This window comes from Brachyistius frenatus, unplaced genomic scaffold (assembly GCF_029030835.1).
Source record: "Brachyistius frenatus isolate BFR_SWC_R1_liver_20210118 unplaced genomic scaffold, ASM2903083v1 Contig_21, whole genome shotgun sequence".
Taxonomy (NCBI): Eukaryota; Metazoa; Chordata; class Actinopteri; family Embiotocidae; genus Brachyistius; species Brachyistius frenatus.
Window position 1 is genome coordinate 5214920 of NW_027210620.1, and position 21533 is coordinate 5236452.

General features: G+C 40.6%; 1 protein-coding gene across 3 annotated transcripts; it reads right to left on the reverse strand.

The window, feature by feature from the left end:
- Positions 1-692: 692 nt before the first annotated feature.
- On the reverse strand, positions 693-19610 carry ylpm1 (YLP motif containing 1). Of its 3 annotated transcripts, none has more exons than XM_069696644.1 (23): positions 18740-19610; positions 17271-17495; positions 15806-15844; positions 15141-15329; positions 14564-14988; positions 11683-14334; positions 11352-11475; positions 11010-11154; positions 10798-10887; positions 10530-10710; positions 10395-10418; positions 10087-10277; positions 9781-9932; positions 9629-9691; positions 9312-9431; positions 9011-9187; positions 8841-8924; positions 8637-8720; positions 8473-8547; positions 2532-2583; positions 1953-2080; positions 1534-1719; positions 693-985 (listed from the first exon to the last, which is right to left on the reverse strand). In XM_069696644.1, exons 1-22 carry the CDS (start codon positions 19340-19342, stop codon positions 1573-1575), a joined length of 5970 nt encoding a protein of 1989 aa, XP_069552745.1. In that variant the 5' UTR covers positions 19343-19610; the 3' UTR covers positions 693-985; positions 1534-1572. The 3 variants fall into 3 exon arrangements, with proteins under 3 accessions (XP_069552745.1, XP_069552744.1, XP_069552746.1); XM_069696643.1 differs by having other exon boundaries at positions 9781-9935; XM_069696645.1 differs by lacking the exon at positions 10395-10418 and having other exon boundaries at positions 9781-9935.
- Positions 19611-21533: the final 1923 nt, after the last annotated feature.

Here is a 21533-nt window from a genome sequence, read left to right on the forward strand (position 1 = left end):
TTGACTTTTGAGCGTAAAAGTTGAATTTAAATGAGACATTTGGTTAGAAGAAATAAAATGCAATTTGCCATCAAGTAACCAGACTGATTACTTTGAGGCCATTGCTCCCAGTACTGATATTTAGTATAATTTACTATTATACTTTAAGGTTATTAAAACAGTGTGAGGTATACTTTTTCTATTCTGCCATCATGGACTTTCCATTACAAACCATCTTTTGACACAAGCCACAAGTTGAGCCAAAGAAAATGTTGCCACATGTCCGATTTTAAAGTGGACTTCAGATTGGCAACTTCTCCATGGCATACTTCTTAGGTGTATTTTAATTGTAAAATAATTAGGGAGTGGGAAGCAAAACAAGGAGATGTAAAAAAATAAATGTAACAAACAAATATGTAAAGCTTCACACTGAAATTTGCTGCTTTGTTGTAAGAAACTGTCACGTGATTTCTCCAAGCCAATGTAGACATTTCACATGTACAGGAAAACACTCTCCATCACAAATATTTCATGTCACCATTCACTCTTTTTACCATTGGAAATGACCATACTCAATTATAGACCTGATAAGTCATCCTAAAGTGAAGTCGTACAATTGTACACAATATTGTTTTGTCATTATTTCCACATTCTGCTAATAGACAAAGCTTCTTGACCCTAAAACCCGACTGACAACTCCAGCAAGAAGTTCATACTTTTGTAAAACTTTTATTTTATTTTTCACTGAGCATGGAGGAAGAAACATTGATAAAAGGTACAATGGGTACATGAAGTGTACAAAACAGCAAAAATCATGACAGGATGCAGAACAAGTAGCACAGAAAAGATCATCTACAAATGTATTGGTGAATATCCAGAGAAAAAATAAAAACCTGCACTTTATACTTCTCAATGAGTGAACTAAGAAACTGATAACTGTTGGTGATATCACCTCGATGAATGTTTTCACCAGCAGTAAGTTTCGTCGCTTTCACAGTATAGACACCTGCGGAGGAAAAAAAAAAAAGGTCACTGGTAATTTTGCCACATTTGTTTGACTTATGAACACAATCATTTGAATCAGTTGTAGTTGATAAAGTTTTAGACATTTTGTTAGCTATCCTTTTATACAGAATTTAATAATGTCATACCTTTGTTTGCATCATCACGGGAGTCATTACAAGCGTTTTTATTCAATTAAACTATGTTCCCAACGAACGTAGTAAATCCCTTTTGAATTGGTAAAACAAGTCTTAATTGGGAAATGGCTTGCTGAACAACAGTGGGATAAGACTGGATTAACCAAATATTTAGCAATTTGTTTTATCATTTTTCTTAACTTACAATTTCCATTCACTTGCATTAAACGACATACTGATGCACAAACTACTTTTTCTACAGAAGGCATGTAGTCAGAAACGGCCTCAGATATGTAGAATTCACAAACACTTGTATTTTCAGAACACAAGATGTGATCACTCTTTTAATTTTTAATAGCCACAAGAAACATCTAGCCAATCTAACGAAGATTGTACGAAAAAGCAAAATACATACCTTTAAATAAAACGGAAAAAAAGGGATGGGATTATCTTCTTAGAAATACTTGGTACGATTAAGAGCTCTTTGTGCCAGCTGGCCGCTCTCATCCGTTATTCTCTCCCAGTCCGTTTGACCCACCACAAAACCGATGGCGCGCTTTCGATCTGCTTCCTTTTGCTCTTCAAGATCAGCCCATCGAACCTTCAACGGGAGAACAAACACGGGGTCGTGTTATGAGCAGGAAATGGATGAACGAGCAGCATTTCACACAATTCGGTAACATTAGTTCATTTCTGGCATCATACAAAATCTTGTCCTTTCCAACTGGAAAAAAAATAAAACAAGTACCTTTACTGTGGACTAACTGGATTTTACAAACAAAACTTTTGCATTGGCCCAAAACTACAGCTTCGTGGCACGGCGTGTACATTTACCCTTTTCTTTCCTGGTTCAGACATTCGTGTGGCATAGTCGTCTGGCAGCTGAAGGTAGTCCTCCAAGCCTGCCATGTGTTCACCTTCACGTTTCCTCTTCCCGCCGCTCCCCAGACCGTCCAACTTGTCTGTACAAATGGAAGAGAACTGTTCAGCTCAACTCCGCTCTCCTTTAAAAACGTTTCCCCTCATCATCCAAGCATTCATTTATCTATGAAAAAGCTTCAATCGGTCTTTTAGCATTCAGTATCATCTGTTTTAGCAAAAGCTCCAAAACAGATCATACAACACTTGAGCTTTTCATTTTTAGGAGTTAATTTACCCACATTTTTAAGGACATATTTTCTGAAAGTCGAAAGTAGGCTTTCTTCGAAGTAACATGAATAGCTTAGGTTGAAATATAATATTTACACACAAACATATTTAGATGTCAGGAAGGCACAGCTATTACACATCGTGAATCTAACCAGACTCGTCAGACTTGAAATGCACTGTGAACCTTTTATCCTACAGAGGTAAAGGTTTGGATCATCAGTCATGGGTGGGAAAAAAAAAAAAGACAGAAAATGGACTACCTACCAAGTTTGGCCTCAGACGTGTCCATCTCCCATTTGCTTTTAGGAATGTAGCCCTATATTACATAAAGAAACACTGCGATGGTTAAATGTCTGGGTGATACAGGGATAAGGGGAGGGCAGAGAGAGCAGGGCTGAAAAGAAAGGAAACTGGTTATGACAAACAACAACAAACACAACCGCAGGATGAAACTGCATGAGGAATTATTTGGTCAAGACATACAGTATTTTGCTAACACTGGCATGCAGACATTTCAATACAGTGCTACTGCAAGCTGAGACAAACTAATGTGTTCAGACGAAGCCATTGTTCTCAGCTGAATGCTAAAGAAAATGACAAATGGACGACAGCTGTGCTCTGCTTTGGAGAACACAAATTCGGATCCCCGATTGCTAAAACAGTGGTGAAGCAGAGCTTTATCCGCTCAGACGTCAAGAGTATGAAAAAAAATCACTCAACAGTTCAATCAGCTCAGATTATTCCAAGTCTAGATGCTAAACTTATACCTAATTTCACAAAGAACAAAGGCACCGGTGTCTTTTCCTGAGGCAGCAGTGTAGCTGCTGGCTAAAAGGTGCTTACATTAGTGATAAGGGATTTGCTCTTTCACTCACTCACGAGCATGAGCAATAAATGCGTGTATGCGGTTCCTTGATGTAGCACCACGAATTTACTCACAAATCAACAGCGGCTGTCGTTTCCTGACAAAAAGCTATTTGGGTATCTCGCTACAGTAAATTGCTGACACGTGACTATCAGCACTAACCGTCTCTTAATTAAAGACACAAATGTTTGCTTCTCTTACCACCGAATTTGACAAATGACAACAAAATATTTTAGTACAGAAATCATTTGAAAGGCTAAAATATATATTTTAGGGGGCAATTAAACGTTTCAGGATTGCTTGTTAATCCTGGAAGCAGTTATTTCTGACTTTACTCGTATTACTAACTGTCACAGCACATCACCTTAAGCAGACACATTATGTTCATTTCCAGGTTTTTATTTCTATTATGTGACTCTACCAGAGTAGCTTTGCGTGATTCACAGTTTAAAAAAAAAAAAAATCCTTATATATCTTGTATTGGTTCTATATGAACCAGCAATTAGCTAATTGTGTAAATCAACTGGTAGATGATTATGATCAAATATGACTTATGTTTAATTCATGAGATATGTATGCCAATAGTGTATATATTTATATTTATGCATTTATTTGATATACATATTTTTATTTATTTTAGCTGACATATATTTACCGGCTTGTGTTTATTGTACTTTAATTGTCTTTAAATCTTAAAGGCACCGTGCACTAAGTGTTTTCAGATGTAAATCCTGAATTTCTGTGACATCAATCTGATGTTAAAAGTACGATAAATACATTTCAGTGGCGAGTATGTGAATTCGGAATAAATACAAATAAAACAAGCAAAAAAAAAAAAAAAACGGATTACAAAGACACGCGGTCTCAGGCTGAACCTCCAGCTGCAGCAGCAGCCGCTCAGATTGAATCCACGTTCAGACTCTGTGGATTTGAGCTGAAAATCAAATTTGACCTCTCAGAGCGCTGTGAAGCTTTTGTCCCCCGCCACGATATTCTACAAGGTGCTCAATAAGGCGAGGACAAAAGAAGTCTGGTAGGAACTTTTGCTTGTTCATAAGAAAACTTCACAAGATAACTGTTTGTTATCACCATCTTGGGAATGTTTGACATGGAAGTCAATACAAGTGAAACCATCGGGTGGATCCATTTCTTTTCACAGGAAAGTTCAATGTGGAGGAAGAAAGGAAGCGACCTGATGAGTTCCCTGGGAATTGACTGCAAAAATATGTCTGTGAGGTTTGCTTTGATTATTCAGCAATTCATTGCGTATTGGAGTCATTGAACTTACTCCCCCTTTCTGTTTAAACATGCTGATGATATTGGCAATAAATGCAGTTATTACTACTTTATGAAATTTAACCTGATTTTTAAAAAAAAATTTTTTTAAAGACGTACTGCTCATACTGCCAATGCAGCAATTACTGCATGCTCTGACTACAATATATACCAGCATAAGTATAAATGAACTTATAAATTTTTTTTTTAATTTTTTTTGATTAAAACAGATTAATGGAAAAAGAATTCTGTCAAAATTAATCCAGCGGACATGTGAAGGATCCCCAGATTAACATTTTCATGTATACATGCGGGCTGAACATATTGGTATATAAATTGTACACCTATTGTAAATGATGTCCTTATATGGCTCTTCTGCTCTTCATGAGCCAGTTTCTTTGCAAACCAGGTCCCCTGAATGATGATTTTCACACTGTTTGTTGGTTTGCTGCAGGGCCCTAAATCCCCGTGGAAGACCTCTGAGGGCCCCCGTGCCCTTGATTTGTGGAAAAGTTACAATGAAATTTCCATTTTGATGTTGTTTTTTTTTTCCATGAAGCTTTCTTAAAGCTTCATGGCCATCTCACATACCCTTCATCCCCACCATTAAATTATGATTGAAGCAACTGTAAATTATGATATTTTTGTAACATCATAAAAGGGAATGCGTGGTTTCTTTTTGTTAATAATGTTTCTTGATTCCATGTTAAACCGTATATCTGAGGAATCAGCACATTTTTACAATTTATCATGCAATCTAAAACAGCCTGTCATTAACGGTCAGACAATGTCATTTGTAAAGGTAAATGTTTGTTTGAGATGTTATTCAAGTTTCCACATGCATTCAGTTTTAGACAATGGGAGGAAAAAAAAAAAAAAGTGCTAGATAAATACAACTAACATCAGTTTGGCTTTAACAAAGACACTGGATTTAGGCGTCTTGCAGCTGTTGGATACAAACGCCATTTTAAAACAATCTTTTGTTGATTTGAACACATTTTTTTGGCATTCATGTGCTCGACCTCTCCTGGCGTTCATGAGCACAACTGGAAACAACAAATTGCTTACTTTTTCTATTTTACTTTTTTTTTTTTTATTAGTTATACATTTCTGTATATTAGAAACTGTAATTGCTTCAGCAGTCCAACATGGCAGTCTTCAAAGGCTCACCCAATGTAATTTAACTGCACAGCCTCGATTCAGCAGGTTTACACCTGCAGTTTAAACCCAGTTGGGAGTTGGGAGTTTGGATTAAGGGCAGGCTGGACGTACTCCGGCCATCGAACACAACTAAAATCACAATGACACAACAACACGTATGCTGTGTCGAAGTGCAGGTCAGAGCTGGCTGATTGTAAAAACCATCAAAGCAGCTTTACATTTTCATTCACACAGCAAAGAAAACACTATAATTTTTTGACTCAACAAACATTTCTATCACTATTTGGAACTCTGCCAGATCCATATTTCCTGCCATTAATCTGATAAATAATGAATAATCCTCTAAGAGGTGCTTCTCAGCTGAATCATTGACTCTGACTGATGTAGGTACTGCGGTATCAGTAATGAATAATCACTATATAATAAACTAATAATCTAACGTTCTTTCTTACCTGTAACACATTGGAAATGGTTAACTTTAGTTCTACTTCTTAGCATTACAGCATAGTTAAACAGAACTTTATCTCTAAATTCATAATAGATTTGGTTAGAAAATTATGTTTCCAAATTACAGTCTTGTCAAAGTCAACGAATGAAAAGTGTTCATGTTTAAAGAAAACAGGTATGGTTTGAAAATAATGAGGTGTAAATGAACACAGCCAGTGCAAAGCTTGAGTTTGCAGTTTTTACGCAAGATTGGTCTACAAAGCAGTGTCTCGCACACAATCAACAACAACAACAACAACAACAACAACAACCACAACAACAACAACAAAATCATGGTTTTCATGTCCACGTGTCCTGACCAGGGCAGACTTTGAACGCAGACGTGCAGGTGGTTGAATTTTAGGCAACTCAGCGGTCTTCTATGTAGACACGAGGGTGCATGTGATGCACAATATCGCTGCACAATGGTGAATGTGAGGACCTACAGTCACAGAAGTGATGGTGGAATATTCAAGGAGAGAGTTTAACGCTGTCTGTCTTGTACTCTTTTTATAAAAAAAATATTAAAAAGCCAACCTCCTTGAACAGACCCTCAGACACGCTGACGTGGAAAACATGAACCGACTCTCACAGCATCATTAGGCATTGCTGGAACACGACGAATCTATTGTCTTTCATATTTCTCAACATTACAGCAAACTATAAAGAGCAAATGCATGTAAAATATTTAAAATATTAATATAAAAAAAGTTAGTTTTTTAAGTTAGTTTAACATGACAGACAAAGGCTGCAAAATTGCAGCTTGTTGGATGCTTTGATGCCAGTAATGATGATCAGTGTCACCTCATAATGGTTGTGTTATACTGTAGTGGATAAAATTAAAGAATAAGAGCGACAAACATTAAGCTTTTTCAAGATGCTACTATACAACAAAGGTTATGATAAACCCATAAGACGTTTTTTTTTGTGGTTTTCGGATGAGTTCTCCCACTGAAATTGTGGCATGTGAGGATGCAATTTCAACTATTCATGGTTTTATATTTCTCTCAATTGAAAGACATTCTACCTTAGATGTTTACAGTTATACTGATAAGACTATACAAAATCAGAAATCTTGGTATAGAAAAGTCAATAAGAAAGTGTCAATTTTAAAGAACTAGTTGCTCCAAGCATGTTAAAAAAAACTATTTTAGAACACACCAGAAACAAAGAATGTGACTATTAATTGAGAAAAAGGTCAGTTTGATGATGTTGTGTTTCATTATTTGTCATTGGGCATGCACGAGCGACATCACCTGCTTTTCTTTCTTTCATTTGTTTTACTAATTTGGATTTTCTGTGATCACAATTTCATGAACTTTTTCCCAGCCGTCCAGTTTGCTCACAAGCTTTGTATCTTCCATACGGTGGCAACCTGACTGAAGGTGGTACCACAAGGAAACACTTTTAAACTTTTACATTTTCTTAATGTAAAAGTTCAAAGGATTGATCAAAATGTAGATACAACTGAAGAGAATATTTCACAACTGGATATAAGGAAAGTGCAACACGAACCTTTTCAATAACAGAGTTGGTATCTATTTACATGCTTTTAACCTCTCTATATGTCTGTTTGGATTTGAGCACGATAGAACATTTCCAGCTGGATAAGCAATTGAGTCACCTGTTTTGAAAATATATCACACTATAGGTCAGAAATAACTCAAATAAGTGATTATAAAAATATAATCCTCCATATGAAAGGCAAATGACCTTGTCTATGTTAAAGCCATTTGGAAGACACGTTATAAATGTCAGATGTCTTTTCAAATCTCAGAATTTTGTGGTGACCACTTAATCAAAATTGATGAGCAACTGAAGCATAAGAACATTTTGCACAAAACATTTTAAAACACATTAATCAGCGCAGTGTTTTTTTTTTTTTTTTTTTTTATTCCTTTCTTTGAATAAAAGTGTGCCTTACAATGAAAATTGAAGTTGAAAAACTAAACTGAGTTGACATGAGAATATTTTTTCTGATGGTGGCAATAATAAAAAAAAAAAAAAACACCTTGAGGTTAAGATGAAAACTATTTTTAATTCGGTCAATTAAGGACATCTGAGAAAATCCTCAAAAGATAAAGCAGAACCAAAAAAACAAAACCTAAGCAGGCACCCTGCTCCAGAATTATGCTCCTCTCTGTTTCCTCTGTTCTTCACTGTAAAACTGATGATTGCTCCATAAAAGTACCTAAAACGAATTATAATAAACTAACCTACAACTTTCCATGAATTTGATCTGCTTTATACATTTTTAGTGGTATAAACTTACCTGGCTATCGCAACAAACGGCATGACTAAAACCCTAATGGCTATGTGAAATTACTGAATAAACGTTATGTGACTGATGGGAAAACAAATAAGTGGAAATGAGTCTGACAACTACATGGCTATGGATTTAAGCTTTTCATGTCCTACCAGATCACCCTCTTCTTCCTCTTCTCTCTTGGTTTCCTTGGGCTCGTCGTCAGGATTGAAGTCTTCCATTTCAACCTAAAAACACAGGCGTGTGATGGTTTAGCTCAGTTACTGATAAAGAGCTATAATACTCCTGACAGCTGTCAAGACTCGGGAGACCTCACCTCCTCAATAGCAGCATCCTGAAGCAGCGACCGGACATCCAAGCGCACCATATGACGTGGTGAAGGCTCCCAGTTGGTGGACATCTGTGTATAGAACGCCCCATTTAGAAGTGTGCACTTTACGTATGAGCTTTAGAGGACATTACTCTTATCACGAGCAATTATAGTATCTGTATTTCAGATCTGTTGACTAATCTTACAGACCTTTGTAATATCCTTATGGGGGCGCCCGTGGACATTCCTCTTTGCACAAGTCTGAGTGTCTGCAGTAATTTCCGCCAGATACACCTTAAAGGAGGGGAAACAAAGCCTCTTTAGCACACGGCAGAAAACAGAATGTTTTTTTTTCGGACTCGTTCGTGAATAAAACTTACCTCGAAGCCTTTAGTTTTGGCTGCGCTCCAGAACTGATCAAAATGTTTAACCCTGTCATTAATAGTGTCTAAGATGATGAAGGGGAAAAAGCCGTCGTCCAGAGTTTTCTTAAATGTTTTAAGCATGCTGCTCCGGTAGGTGTCCTCCATCTCCGGCTCATACTCGTACTCAAGAACCTGCACGACAGGGTTTTTATGTTAAACTTTTTTTCAAATGTTTGCTATGTAAGTAGGCACTTTTATAATGTTCTTTTTAATACATCAGCCAGTTGATGTTGCATTTCATCTCTGTCAGACTCACCTTGGTTTTGACCCTCCTCCCAGTGTCTGGATCTTTCTCAATTTTCTCAACCTCTGTCATGAAATAGTCATCCAAAACAAGAACTCTTGGAGGCGCACCGCCGCATTCGACTTCCTTGTCCTTGATATTGTCAACAAAATTGAAAAGGAGTTTTCATATTTTTATTTTCATTGTTTCAATAAGAGAGCAGTTTTTTTTTTTTTATGTCAAAAACATTTATGAATAATGAGCCAATTGGTGACGTATATTTTTCTCTGTTCGATATAACTATGTTTTAAGTAAATAGCACTATGATTTGCTGGTGTGACTCCACTCACCCGTATGAGCTTTGCGACATGGCTTTTCCCACTTCCTGGTAGCCCTCTCATTATGATGACAATCTGTTAATATACAGAACTTAAATGAGAACTCGGTTTAGACACCTATGCAATATCTTTACATGAAGGGCCAATGCAAGAGTAATTAGTACCCTTTCAGGTCGAGATAATCTGCCGGGTGGTTTAAGGATATCGTCAATATTCTTGATTTCAGGCTTCTTCTCGACTCTCGGAGGTGGCTGTGGTGGGGGTGGGAGAGGTGGTGCAGTGGGTGGCCCTCTGTCCTCTGGATAAGTTCGTCTGTCTACTGAATGACATTTTTTGCAATCAAATATTGATTTCAAATCCAATATATTGATTACAAATCTACTTAGCTTTTTATTTTTTATTTGATTTTAGACTTATTTTTCAAACAGATATAGACTGAACACACATCTGTTAACAGATAGTTCACCTACCGTAAGGTGACGAGCTGTGGCTATAGCGCTCAGGCCCACTGCGGTCAAGGCCACTGCGCTCATATGGAGGTCTATCATAGCTAGGCCTTCCATAATGTTCATCTGCATCACGGCTGCCACTCCGGTCCCTCTCTCGAATATCCCGGTCTCTCTCCCTGTACCCTGAGCGTGGAGGAAGTGCCATTGGAGATCTACACAGAGGAGGAGCGTCATTAAGTTTCATTTGCTCAACTGAAGTCCTTGTTTCAAACAAGCACACTAGCACACTCAAGACTAATCACAATGTATGACACAATGTGATAGAGTACCTTTCTTCAACCATGGGCTGTGTGCTTGAATCAAAAACAAACAAATAGAAAACAATATTACATACATTAAGAAGCAGCACACTTCCCCATAGGTAGGGAAAAAAGGGGGTCGGGCCCACTGGGGAAGCACCTTACCTGTCATCTCTCTCTCTTGGAGGATAGCGTTCCCTCTCAAATCGTTCTCGTTCATATTCAGGCGGAGGCTTTTCTCGGTATAATTCCCTCTCTCTGCTGTACTCTCGCCGGTCCAAGTAGAGGTCTGATCGTCGGTCATAGTACGGATCTCTGCTGTAAGGATCCCTGAGACCAAGAGGTTCTAGGAGAATTAAGAAGTTTATTGTTAGAAAACTGCAAATGCTCATTTTCAGTAAAAGAAGACAAGTTTTATAGAACTGAAACGTACCTTTTTCATAACCCCTGTCTGATGGCACCGGGTCAGGCCTCAACACAATTCTCTCACCATATGAGATCCGCTCAACAGTGGCTCCAGGCTCTAAAACATTGTTAATTAACACCAATCACCCACAATGTCTTAAAACATAACCCATGTCTTCTGTTGAATTTTTTTTTATTTTGAATTTTTTTTTTTTAAGTGTTCATATTTGCTGCTCATACCATGGCCATGCCCATAATCAACAGTCTTTGGAATCACTGCAGGTAAGGGGGCAGCAGGGAGAGATGAATGGTAATGTGTGGCTGCAGCTTTGGTTTCCCAAGACACAGGTTCGGTTGCAGCTGTCTTGGCTGCTGCAGACATACCCTGAGGATGATAGATTTGATATGAAAAAGTTAGCGGTTAAATACAAAATGGAAAAATTGTGAACGTAAAAATGACATGAAAACACAATTTGTAAAATGAAATGAAAATAAGAGGTCTACGAGTCATCCTCCATGCAGGTCATTACGTGCCACAAGAATGAACTTCACCTTTAAGAATTTAGTGTAATTATCATTTACCTTCAGGACATTCCTGACTTCTGGTGGGATCTCCAAGCCAAGAAGACTAGCAGGCAGGTCTGGCAGCTTATCAGTTGGTGCAGGCGGATGTTCTGTACCAGGGGTCTTTGCCTCCTGCATTTCCCTGTGGGCCAAAAATACTGGAAATTAAATTCAGCAAAACGTTCCCCAAAATACATTTAATCGAAAAGTAGGTAACATACTAGCAAAACAGGCAGGAAAACCAAATTTTCCTCACTTTTATATAAATATGAAATAATTATTATTTTTTTAAATCAAGGCAAACAACCCTGCAACATGTATTAATCAATAATAAAAGTCCAGAAATTACCTTATCAGTTTAAGCTCTTGGGCGGCTTTCAAGATGATCTCATGTTGACGGTGAGAGAGGGCAAGTACATTTGCTCCACTCGTTCCTTGGGGTGCCGGCTCAACTGAGCTCTCGGCTAAGTTTCTGACAGGTGCAGCAGGTGGTGGAGGTATATCCAAAGATGGGTCTTCCCTACGCTCTTCATAGTGTGACCTACGGTCTTGATATTCTGGGGTATATCCTCTCTCTGGTGGTGGAGGAAGCCTAGAAGGCCTATCCCAGTCTGAGGCGGGTGGATAAGGTTGTTCTTCCTGCCGGTACGGTGGCTCATCCCTGTATTCACGAATTCTGAGTTCTCCTCTTCCCCTGTCGTGTTCATCATATGGATATGGGCGACCTCTTTCTCTTTCCTCTTGCCAATGGCCATCTCTATGGGACTCTGGTGGTGCCATGCGGGGGGGATATTCCCTCTCCGGAGGAGCATGCTCTCTGTCCCACTCCGACTCATAGTACTTGGCATCACCCTGATAGTCATCAGGAGGATAATCCTGTGGTGGCCGCCAACGATACCCATCTTCCCCATGTTCATAATCCACAGCGTAACCCTCATTATATCCCTCTTCATACTCCTCGTGTGTAGGACCTGGCCGCCACATGCCCCTTGCCATTCCTCGACCCGTAGGCCTCCTCCTGATTCCTCCTCTATCCATTATCTCATGTGGTGGAGGGCCTCTGCCATGTGGAGGCTGCCAACCTAATTCTTGCTCCCTTTCTTCATCGTACGATGTCTCTTCCGTAGGATCCATAATTTCATGAGGTGGTGGCACACGACGCCGGCCTCTCCCTACATCAGGATGCATCAGATGAGGGTCATGTCCATGGTAGATCGGGTGCATTGATGGATCGATGTTGGTATCATCAACGTCCATACCATGACCTGATGGCTCGTGATCCATTGGCCCATGTACTGGGTGAGGGGGGCGTCCTCGTCCTTGATGCATGAAACCAGGGTGGCCACGTGGGGGCCGACCCCGGCCAGGTGGAAATGGGGGTCTCATGCCTCTCATTGGAGGTCTCCAGTACGAGTCCCCTTCCTCTGGGTATTCAGCTGAGTCCGGCTGTTCCCAGTGCCTGTCCATTTGCTCTCCTCTTCCCATTGGTGGTCTTCCTCTTCCCATAGGAGGACCTCCTCTACCCATAGGGGGACCTCCTCTACCCATTGGTGGACCTCCTCTACCCATTGGTGGACCTCCTCTACCCATTGGAGGACCTCCTCTACCCATAGGCGGTCCCCCTCTTCCCATAGGTGGTCCTCCTCTCATCATAGGCGGCCCCCCTCTCATTATAGGCGGTCCGCCTCTACCCATAGGTGGTCCCCCCCTCATCATAGGTGGTGCGCCTCTCATCATAGGCGGTCCCCCTCTACCCATGGGTGGACCTCCTCTACCCATAGGGGGGCCTCCTCTCATCATTGGGGGTCTGCCTCTCCCCATGTAGGGTCCTCCTATTGGCTCTTCATAATACTCTTCCTCTGGGAAATGATCTTCTGACATCCACATTTCTTCAGGGGGCACCTCAGATTCTTCACCGCCAAACTCCTCATATGAAGGATGTTGCCAGTGGTAGTCTTCTTGCTCTTCCGGCATCCCAGAGTCCTCTTCAGGTGGCCCGTAGTCATAAGGCATTTCTTCTGTCTCCTCCCCTATGGGTACATTGTTTGGTCCCCTGAACTCTCCAATGCCCCTCTGCCCACGTCCTCGTCCAAGCACTTGGGCAGGCCCTGGGGGCTGGCCTCGTCCCCTACCAGGTGGAGGCCTTGGAGGCTCTGATCTTGGCTGAATTTGGCCAGAACCTTGTGGTTCTGGTTGGATTCCAGTGGGCTTGGGAGCCGGTGGTAGTTTGCTGTTTGCCAATGGTGCATCTGGTTTGAGGGAATTGTGTGCAGTGTGTTTGGACATTACAGCAGAAGTACCAATTACAGAAGGCTTGTTGATAACAGTTTTGGGTTCTTCACTCTTGTCAGATGCATTTTTTCCATTTGCTTCCTCAGGCTGTGTGTTTGATGATAATGTCTGTGGAATAGGGTCATTTGGGAGAAAAAAGCCCTCAGTTCCAAGCAAGCTGTCATCTGTCAGATCTTCAGTTTTTGTCTTTTCATCTGGTTCTGATTTACTTTTTTCTTTTTCAGACTGTGGCTGACTGTCTGATTTTGCTGAAGTCTTGGAATCTGTACTGGTCGGTTGCCGAGTGGCTGGTTCTGGCATAAGTTGGGGAGCTTGCTGTTGCTTTTGCTGAGGCACTGGTGGACATTCAAAACGAGGTGGAGGGCCAAGGTGCCTTGTAGGCTCAAACCTAGGTGGCTGTCCAAATCGAGGCTGGTCAAATCTGGGAGGACCGTCAAAGCGCTGCCGTGGTTGGTCAAATCTAGGGGGGCCATCAAAGCGCTGCCGTGGATGGTCAAATCTGGGAGGACCATCAAAGCGGTTCCTTGGTTGGTCGAACCTTGGGGGACCATCAAAACGCTGCTGTGGTTGGTCGAACCTTGAGGGACCACCAAAACGCTGCTGTGGTTGGTCGAACCGTGGGGGACCATCAAAACGCTGCTGTGGTTGGTCGAACCTTTGGGGACCATCAAAGTGCTGCTGCGGTTTGTCCAATCTGGGATTGTTTCCCCTGTGGACCAGTAAGACAAAAATAAATTATGCAAAACAGTATTACACTAGCAATAATAGACTAACACTACTCATTGAAAGTAAAAACAAGATATTTCAAGTAATTTCAATAACCAATCTGAATTCAAATACTCTGAACTAATTTTATGCAACATTTCCTTTTGAAAGTGATTCCTTGATGTATAAGTAAAAAAGCCAAATCAGAGTAGTACACAACAATCCCAACTGACCGTGGACCAGCAATGCTGTTGAAGTTTGGTGGTGGAACAATTGGAGGACCTGGGGGTCTGACTCCAGGACCACTTGCTTGTAGAGGGGGGCCAGCAGGTGGTTCTGTTGACTGTTGCTGTATTTGCATGTCTTGTCCGGGGTAATTGCCAAACTGTCCCACCATCCCACTGTTGTACTGGCTTGAGACAAATGGCACTATAGCAGTGAGAGTGGCCACCCTTTCTTGAAGGTGGGCATTGGTGGCATTCATCTGCTCCTGCCACTGCTTCCATTGGTGCCCGTAGTCCTGCAGTTGGTCTTTGTGGGGATAAGTCTGGAACTGCTCATACCACAGGACGAAGGAGCGATCCCACTCTTGAAATAATGGGGTGAATTGCTGCTGTTGCATTTCATAGTGCCGTAGCTGCATTTCAGCAGTCATCGCCTACAACAAAGGAAATCAGGGAGAGGATGCTATATATTTATTTATTGTGGGTAAGTGTGTACATCTATATGCAGAGCAAGAAATCACAGACATTTACAAGAGAGACAAAAAAAACGTGTCGGCTTTAAAGATGTCATTGACTATTTACTTACCGTTAGGTTTGCAGGTTGTTGAATCAGCTGTTGGTATTTTTCCAAGATCTGCTGAAGCTTTTCGTGTTGTTGCATTAGAGCCTGGTATTGTAAGCCTGCTCTCTGCTGTTGCACGTGCTGCCATTGTGCTGCTGCAGCCTGTAACTGCTGGAGGCGGGCAGCCTCCTCTGGGTCTTTTGGGACTTCGGGCTTTAAACACAAACAGGGCAAGAATGACGTGAAGTGTATTGTCTTAACTCACAAAGAATATTTTGGACACAACTGAGACATAACTGTAGTTTGTATGGAAAGAATGGAAACATTTCAGAGCTAAAAAGCAAAGCATTACTGACAGCATATTATGGAATCATTCAATAATAAGTGATTCTTTGAGTTCTGGTCATATTGTAGACAACTTTGGTTTCTTTTGTTTAAAAACAGACTACATGAATTTTATAATCAGCAGACCACAGTGAGTACAATTTAGTATTGTTTCTCTGGAATCATACTGGTGCTGATATTGAAATCTTTTGCCACAGTCTTTATAAACACCATCAGCATGACATGGGGAAAGATGAATAAACGGGCATGAGCCCTGTGAATTTCACATTGCAGACATCACAAGAATTGGGGTCAAATATCTATAGGGAAATGATGGTAATGGGAGAGTAGATAATGTGACTTACCGTGTCTGTAAATGTAGTTGATTTTCCAACATTTTCACCCTATAAATTTATGCAAATGTTATAAACAATGTTTCGATCCAGTGACAATCTCATTTCTCTGTAAAATTGGATTTAGCATGTTCTTAAAGGCTGTTGAGAAAAGCATTGTTACTAAATATTAAACTCAAATAAAAGTAAATGAGCCAAGTAAGTGGTTTAAAATGTGCAGATGATGTGCTTTTTGTAATTGTTTCTTGAATCAGTGTTGCCAGCGGTACAGCCACAACAAATCTGACAAATAAATAAGCGAACGATGCTATCTATTCTCAATAATGGTTTCACAGAGTTATGTTCAGCAATAAAAAAATTCTGTTATTCACAACAGCAATCTGAGCACATTATTTTTTGGACAAACCTACTGTACAGCCTTTGAGTACACACCACCTTCGAATTCACGAGGACAAAAGTGACAGCTGGCAGACTTTTATACACTTTCACAAAACATTTGAAAATTGATATTTCATGAAAAATGTTTTGCTTAAAAGAGTTTTCTCTCATTTAATCAAAATTGAAGGAACATGATAATGTCATGATATTTCAGGGTATTTCTGCGATGATGATACTCTTGACAATATGACAAAATACTGGAAAATATTTTACTATTCATTTCAAGATCACATAACTGCAACAACATAAATGTTTGATATGTCAGCAAAAACATAATAATCTGCCTTCAAGTATTCATTATAAACTGTCATATTACTGCGGCTTGTTGACCGTGTGATTTTTTTGTAAACAAACCATCTCCATACAACCAATGTTACTCCCCCTTTCTGGAACTAACTTCTTTGCTATAGATCCTTTTTAGACATGCTTGTTGCTGTGTGCATGTTACGCAAGTCATACTGTTACGCACAATACATCAACACGTTGTAGTATCGCTATTATCACTCTGAATTATTATCATTGCATTAAATATAATACTGATATCATTTTGAATAAGATATGTCTAAGATATTGCTGCAAAAACATATTCTTCCTTTTTATTTTCCAAATTGTTCTTCCTTGTCAGAAATTGGCATCGATATTATCCACAGTGCAAATCAACCACCAACAGTTTACGTGGAGATTCAGGTGGTCTATGCTGGCAGCAGTTAATGTAACCTTGAGCTACTCGCCGCCAGCAGAGATGAGGAGAAGGCTACAGAGGGGGATCGTAAACTCACTTTTTTCGAACTCCGCATAGCCCGATTTTTTTCTTTGCTCTGAATCATAGTTTTCAGCCCCAACCCACGCTCATTCAACAGATATCACTTACAGAATATTACAGACAGTGCACAGCTTCCTCTGGAGCAACAAATGCCTTTAAACTATTTTTTTTTGCACATCTGCTTTTGAACTTCCCAAGACAAGCAGACACTCTAGTGTCAAACTGATGTTGTTCCTCCTTACATACACATCTCTCCAACATGTTAGGAATGCTTACCCTTACTTCCTCAGGCAGTGGAGGAGGTGCTGGGGGCTGATCTTTTGGAGGGGGCGGAGGTGGTGTGTTTTTCAGTGATTCTGATAGAGGGGGAGGCGGAAACGTCGGTCGCTGGGGTGGCGTCGCCACACAACCGTCCACCTCTTTCTGATGCTGTCTGGCTCTCTCTTGCTTCAATTTCTGTAGATTCTGAAGATGTTGTTTGTACCAAAGTTGTTGCTGCTCCTGGCAGAAACAATTACGAGAACATGTGTCTGAAAAAGCACGAGGAACTTTTTTTTCTTTTCATTAACTTCATTCATATGCTTTGTTAGTTTACTTGCTGAGGAAAACTGACTTATTCGTAAAACACGACATTTAGAGAGACGGCATTTACAAACACTGCTGAAACTTGGCGATTGTATTAAAGTTTCCATATTATACGCATTTAGAATTCAGGCAGGCCGAGGTGCTATATAAATAAAGTGAAGGTGTCAGAAAGCACAGTTCACGGTGCAATGCACACAGCCACTCTTCATCAACTAAGGCGTTTGGACAGTGTAAGTTTGTGATGTCACAAACTCATGTCCATGTCGTGCGTCTGCCCCGAGGACGGCATCCTGTCAAACCTTTTATATGGAAGAAAATGCACAGCCGTCATGCCATCGCAGACCTAGCGGGCTACAATACCAGAGAAAACCTGTGATTGGCTGGGACAGCGTCACTGTACACTGACACGATGATTGGATTTAAAACAAAGCACTTAAAACTGTCAAGTTTTAAACTTGAAAACAAGCTGATGCTATAAAACAATGCAACAAAGATTAAGACCCTTTATTTTATCACCAGTAATGAAACTTCTGCCAGTACAGATCTATGACGTCTCAGATTTCCGACTGGATTCTCCTGTTTATCACATTACTAACTGAATCTTCAGGGAACAACTCTCATGAAGGCCCTGAATATCCGCATTTTTCAACCACCTTATGACTTCAACAAAGTTTGTTTCTTATTATCAGTTAATTGAAATGTAATGGGGGGGGGGGGATTTGAAACAGGTGGCAAATCCTCAAACATCTGTCAACTAAAGGCATTTTGGAAGATTTCAACAAACCGATGTCGGAGACGATGCGTGGACAACTAAGGAGCACGTCCCGAGATGTTGTTTCTGTTAAATGGGGCAATACTGGCTTTATTACAGCTTTACATATTAATAGTTCGTGATGAATGAAATACCCCCGAAAATTGTAATGTTCTCTTTCGGATTTGTCACGCACAATATGACATCATATTCATACATTAAGTGGCACAAGAAATCACCACCGAGACAAGCACCTACAGGAATATAAACATATTTAATAGTAAATGCCGTACAGTAACACTTAAAGACAGCCTACATGGTGAAGAAGTTTCTTCAGTGACTGTATGTCCTGTAACCAAAGTGATTTAACATCAATATCTGTCAAAGCAAGCGGACGTTAACACATTACCTGCAGAGGTAAGGATTTGTCGTCTTCTGTCGTGGATGAATCCTTCTTGCTGTCCTCTTTGGCTTTAGGAGCACTGCTGCTCTCCGGTGGCTTTGATGACTGGGGGTCAGGAGGAGGAGGAACCAGCTGGGGGTCGACGACGGCGTGTGACTGCGATGGAGGAGGAGGCTGCTGCTGCTGCTGATGGTGGCCCTGTTTAGGGGCAGCAGGGGAAGGGGGCACTCTCGTCGGCTGGTCCGAAGTCTCGTTTTCGTAGAAGGACTGAGCACCGGCACCGCCGTCTGCGGTCCCCGGTTCTTCCGAATCCCACATCGACCCCGGATACCCGCCACCGGCGGCGTGCCCCCCGCCGTACCCGGGGGCGTTGCTGCCGTGGTGCAACACAGACTGGAGCTGCTTCTGGTGCAGCATCTGCAGCTGCTGCATCTGCTGGAGATGCTGCTCCTGCAAGCTGGAGAACAGAGAGCCGCCGGACCTGTCCTCGAAGCCGCCGTACCCCGCGCCCTGGCCCGCGTGAGTGCCGCCGCCCGGCTGCTTTCGCGGCGCAGACCCGCCGTAGTTTTGCGACGGAGGTCCGCCGTAATTCCCCCAGGAGGGGTACATCGTCGGGACACGGCCTTTGTGAGCACGTACAGCCGGCTAAAGAAAGCTAACAGCTAACTGCCTTAGAATTAAAAACAAAAACAACAACAATAGCTACATGTTCATTTCCAGACGGGGCGACGAAGCATTTCGTTAAAACGCAAATGTCTCATAAGTACGCGGTAATCCGTTGGAGGACAAATCACTTTTAGTTTGGTGAAAATATGGTACAAAACGTCCGGACACTATTTTGTTCGATGAATGGCCGGGGCTTCGCCGGGGCTACATTGCACAGCGCACTGCTAATGACGGAAATACGTCACCCCCCCCAGGTACCCACTTCCGGTAGCGCAGCTGTTAACGTGTTAAAGAATAGTATCCTACATTTTAAAAACAACAACAACAACAACAACATACAAATGTGATCATGATGTTTCTTCGCAAAATTGGGTTTTGTAAGAGTACGCGTTTAATTTCTTAAAAAAATGTAGGTAATTAATAATTCTAAGATCTTATATTTGATAAATATTTGTAGTTTTTTTTTAATATATTTTTGATTGATAATTTGGGGGGTAAAAACGTATTATCACATACATTTGACCATTTTAGTTGTAATTGTCATGTTCTTATTGTCTATTATATAAATTATTTTCCAACACAGCATTAAAAGTGAAAAGTATCTACGGTGACACTACTGTGACTATAGATAGGCTATAAACTCTTCCATGTATGCATGCATAGGCCTACAATAAGACAGAAACATTATTATTATTATTATGAAAATAAATAAATAAATAAATTATTCTGATCATGTTTTCAGGTTCAGAGCAAAGTATGTATCAGCTGATGCTCGGTTTTTACTTTTACCACAAGAGGGAGACATTTACAAGCAAATTTCTACTCAACAACGTAAGCTGCCTTTGGCAGTATTTAAAAAAGAAAAAGAAAAAGAAGCCTTTTAATAGTATTAATAATCTATTTATTACTACAAAAAAATGACAGAATGCTTTGTGATTTAATTTAATTTGAGTTAAAAACAGTTAAATATAATATTACTGAACTTTATAGTGCTGTAAAAAAAAAAAAAAAAAAAACTATTGCAAATAGCAATATCACAATTGCCTAATTCTTTTTTTCCCTTTTGTTTCGATAGGCCGAAAGCAGCTGTGTCCATAGTCTATAGCAGGTGTTAGTGAGAGACTTGAAGACCAACTGTGTGAGTTCAGGCTGTGTGGTAAGACTTAGTGTTTAACAACAGAGAGGGTATAATGGGTGGGAGCGCAGTGGGAGGTAAAAAGACCAGTGACTTTAGGTTGCCCTTGAGGTCTGATACACATAAGAGTATTTTTTTCTTAAGATCACCAGTAAATCTGTATTAATTTTGACCAGAACCACTTAAAAAGAATCGTTAAAGCGGATTAATCAAGCTGGTCCTGTTTAATGTCTCCCGTTAATTAGTTTGTCAGCAGTGTTTTAATATCGCCTAATGACTTCATATTTCACTGATGACATTCAAGGGGTGTTAAAAGAGGGGAAATGGCCCATTCAGGATTCAGTTCTTTCGCTTAAGACGCCCTCAATGAATAAGACAAGGTCACGGAGGCCTAGCCTTTAGGGAGAGATACATTATCAGGGGATGGGGGTGGGACAAATCCCATAGAGGAAGCTCTCTCCCCTCTAAAACAGCATGACGGGCACAATGTGATACAGTTCTGTCTTAGAACAATACACTGCACAGGGAATTCATGATACAGCTTAGGGCAGCCTCACTGTATAGGATGGCAGGATAGCCCCACAGTGTACAATAATACTGACACTGGGAACTAATGCCTTTTTAGATGGGAGGAGTGAGACTGATTGTTATACTATCACATTTTAAGTGAGTATTTGCCATTTTGACAAACATGAGAGAAAAACAACAGTGTAATATTTTCAAATGCACTAAAAGTTAGCCCTTTCTGATCTTCATCAGCACTTTCCAAAGCTTTCTAAGCAAGAACAAAGAAATCAGAAATCGTAAAGTTGTAGCTCACAGTATTGAGGACACGGCATTTTCTCTGTGATGAAAATCCTATGTTAAACAAAATGCTCAATGGAGGCTAATGGATCCCGAACAAGTCCATGCACTGCTTCCAAAATGCTTTGTTTGACAAATCAATTTTCCCATAACCCGGTGAGGAGAAAAGTGATGCGGATTGATCGCCCCCCCTGA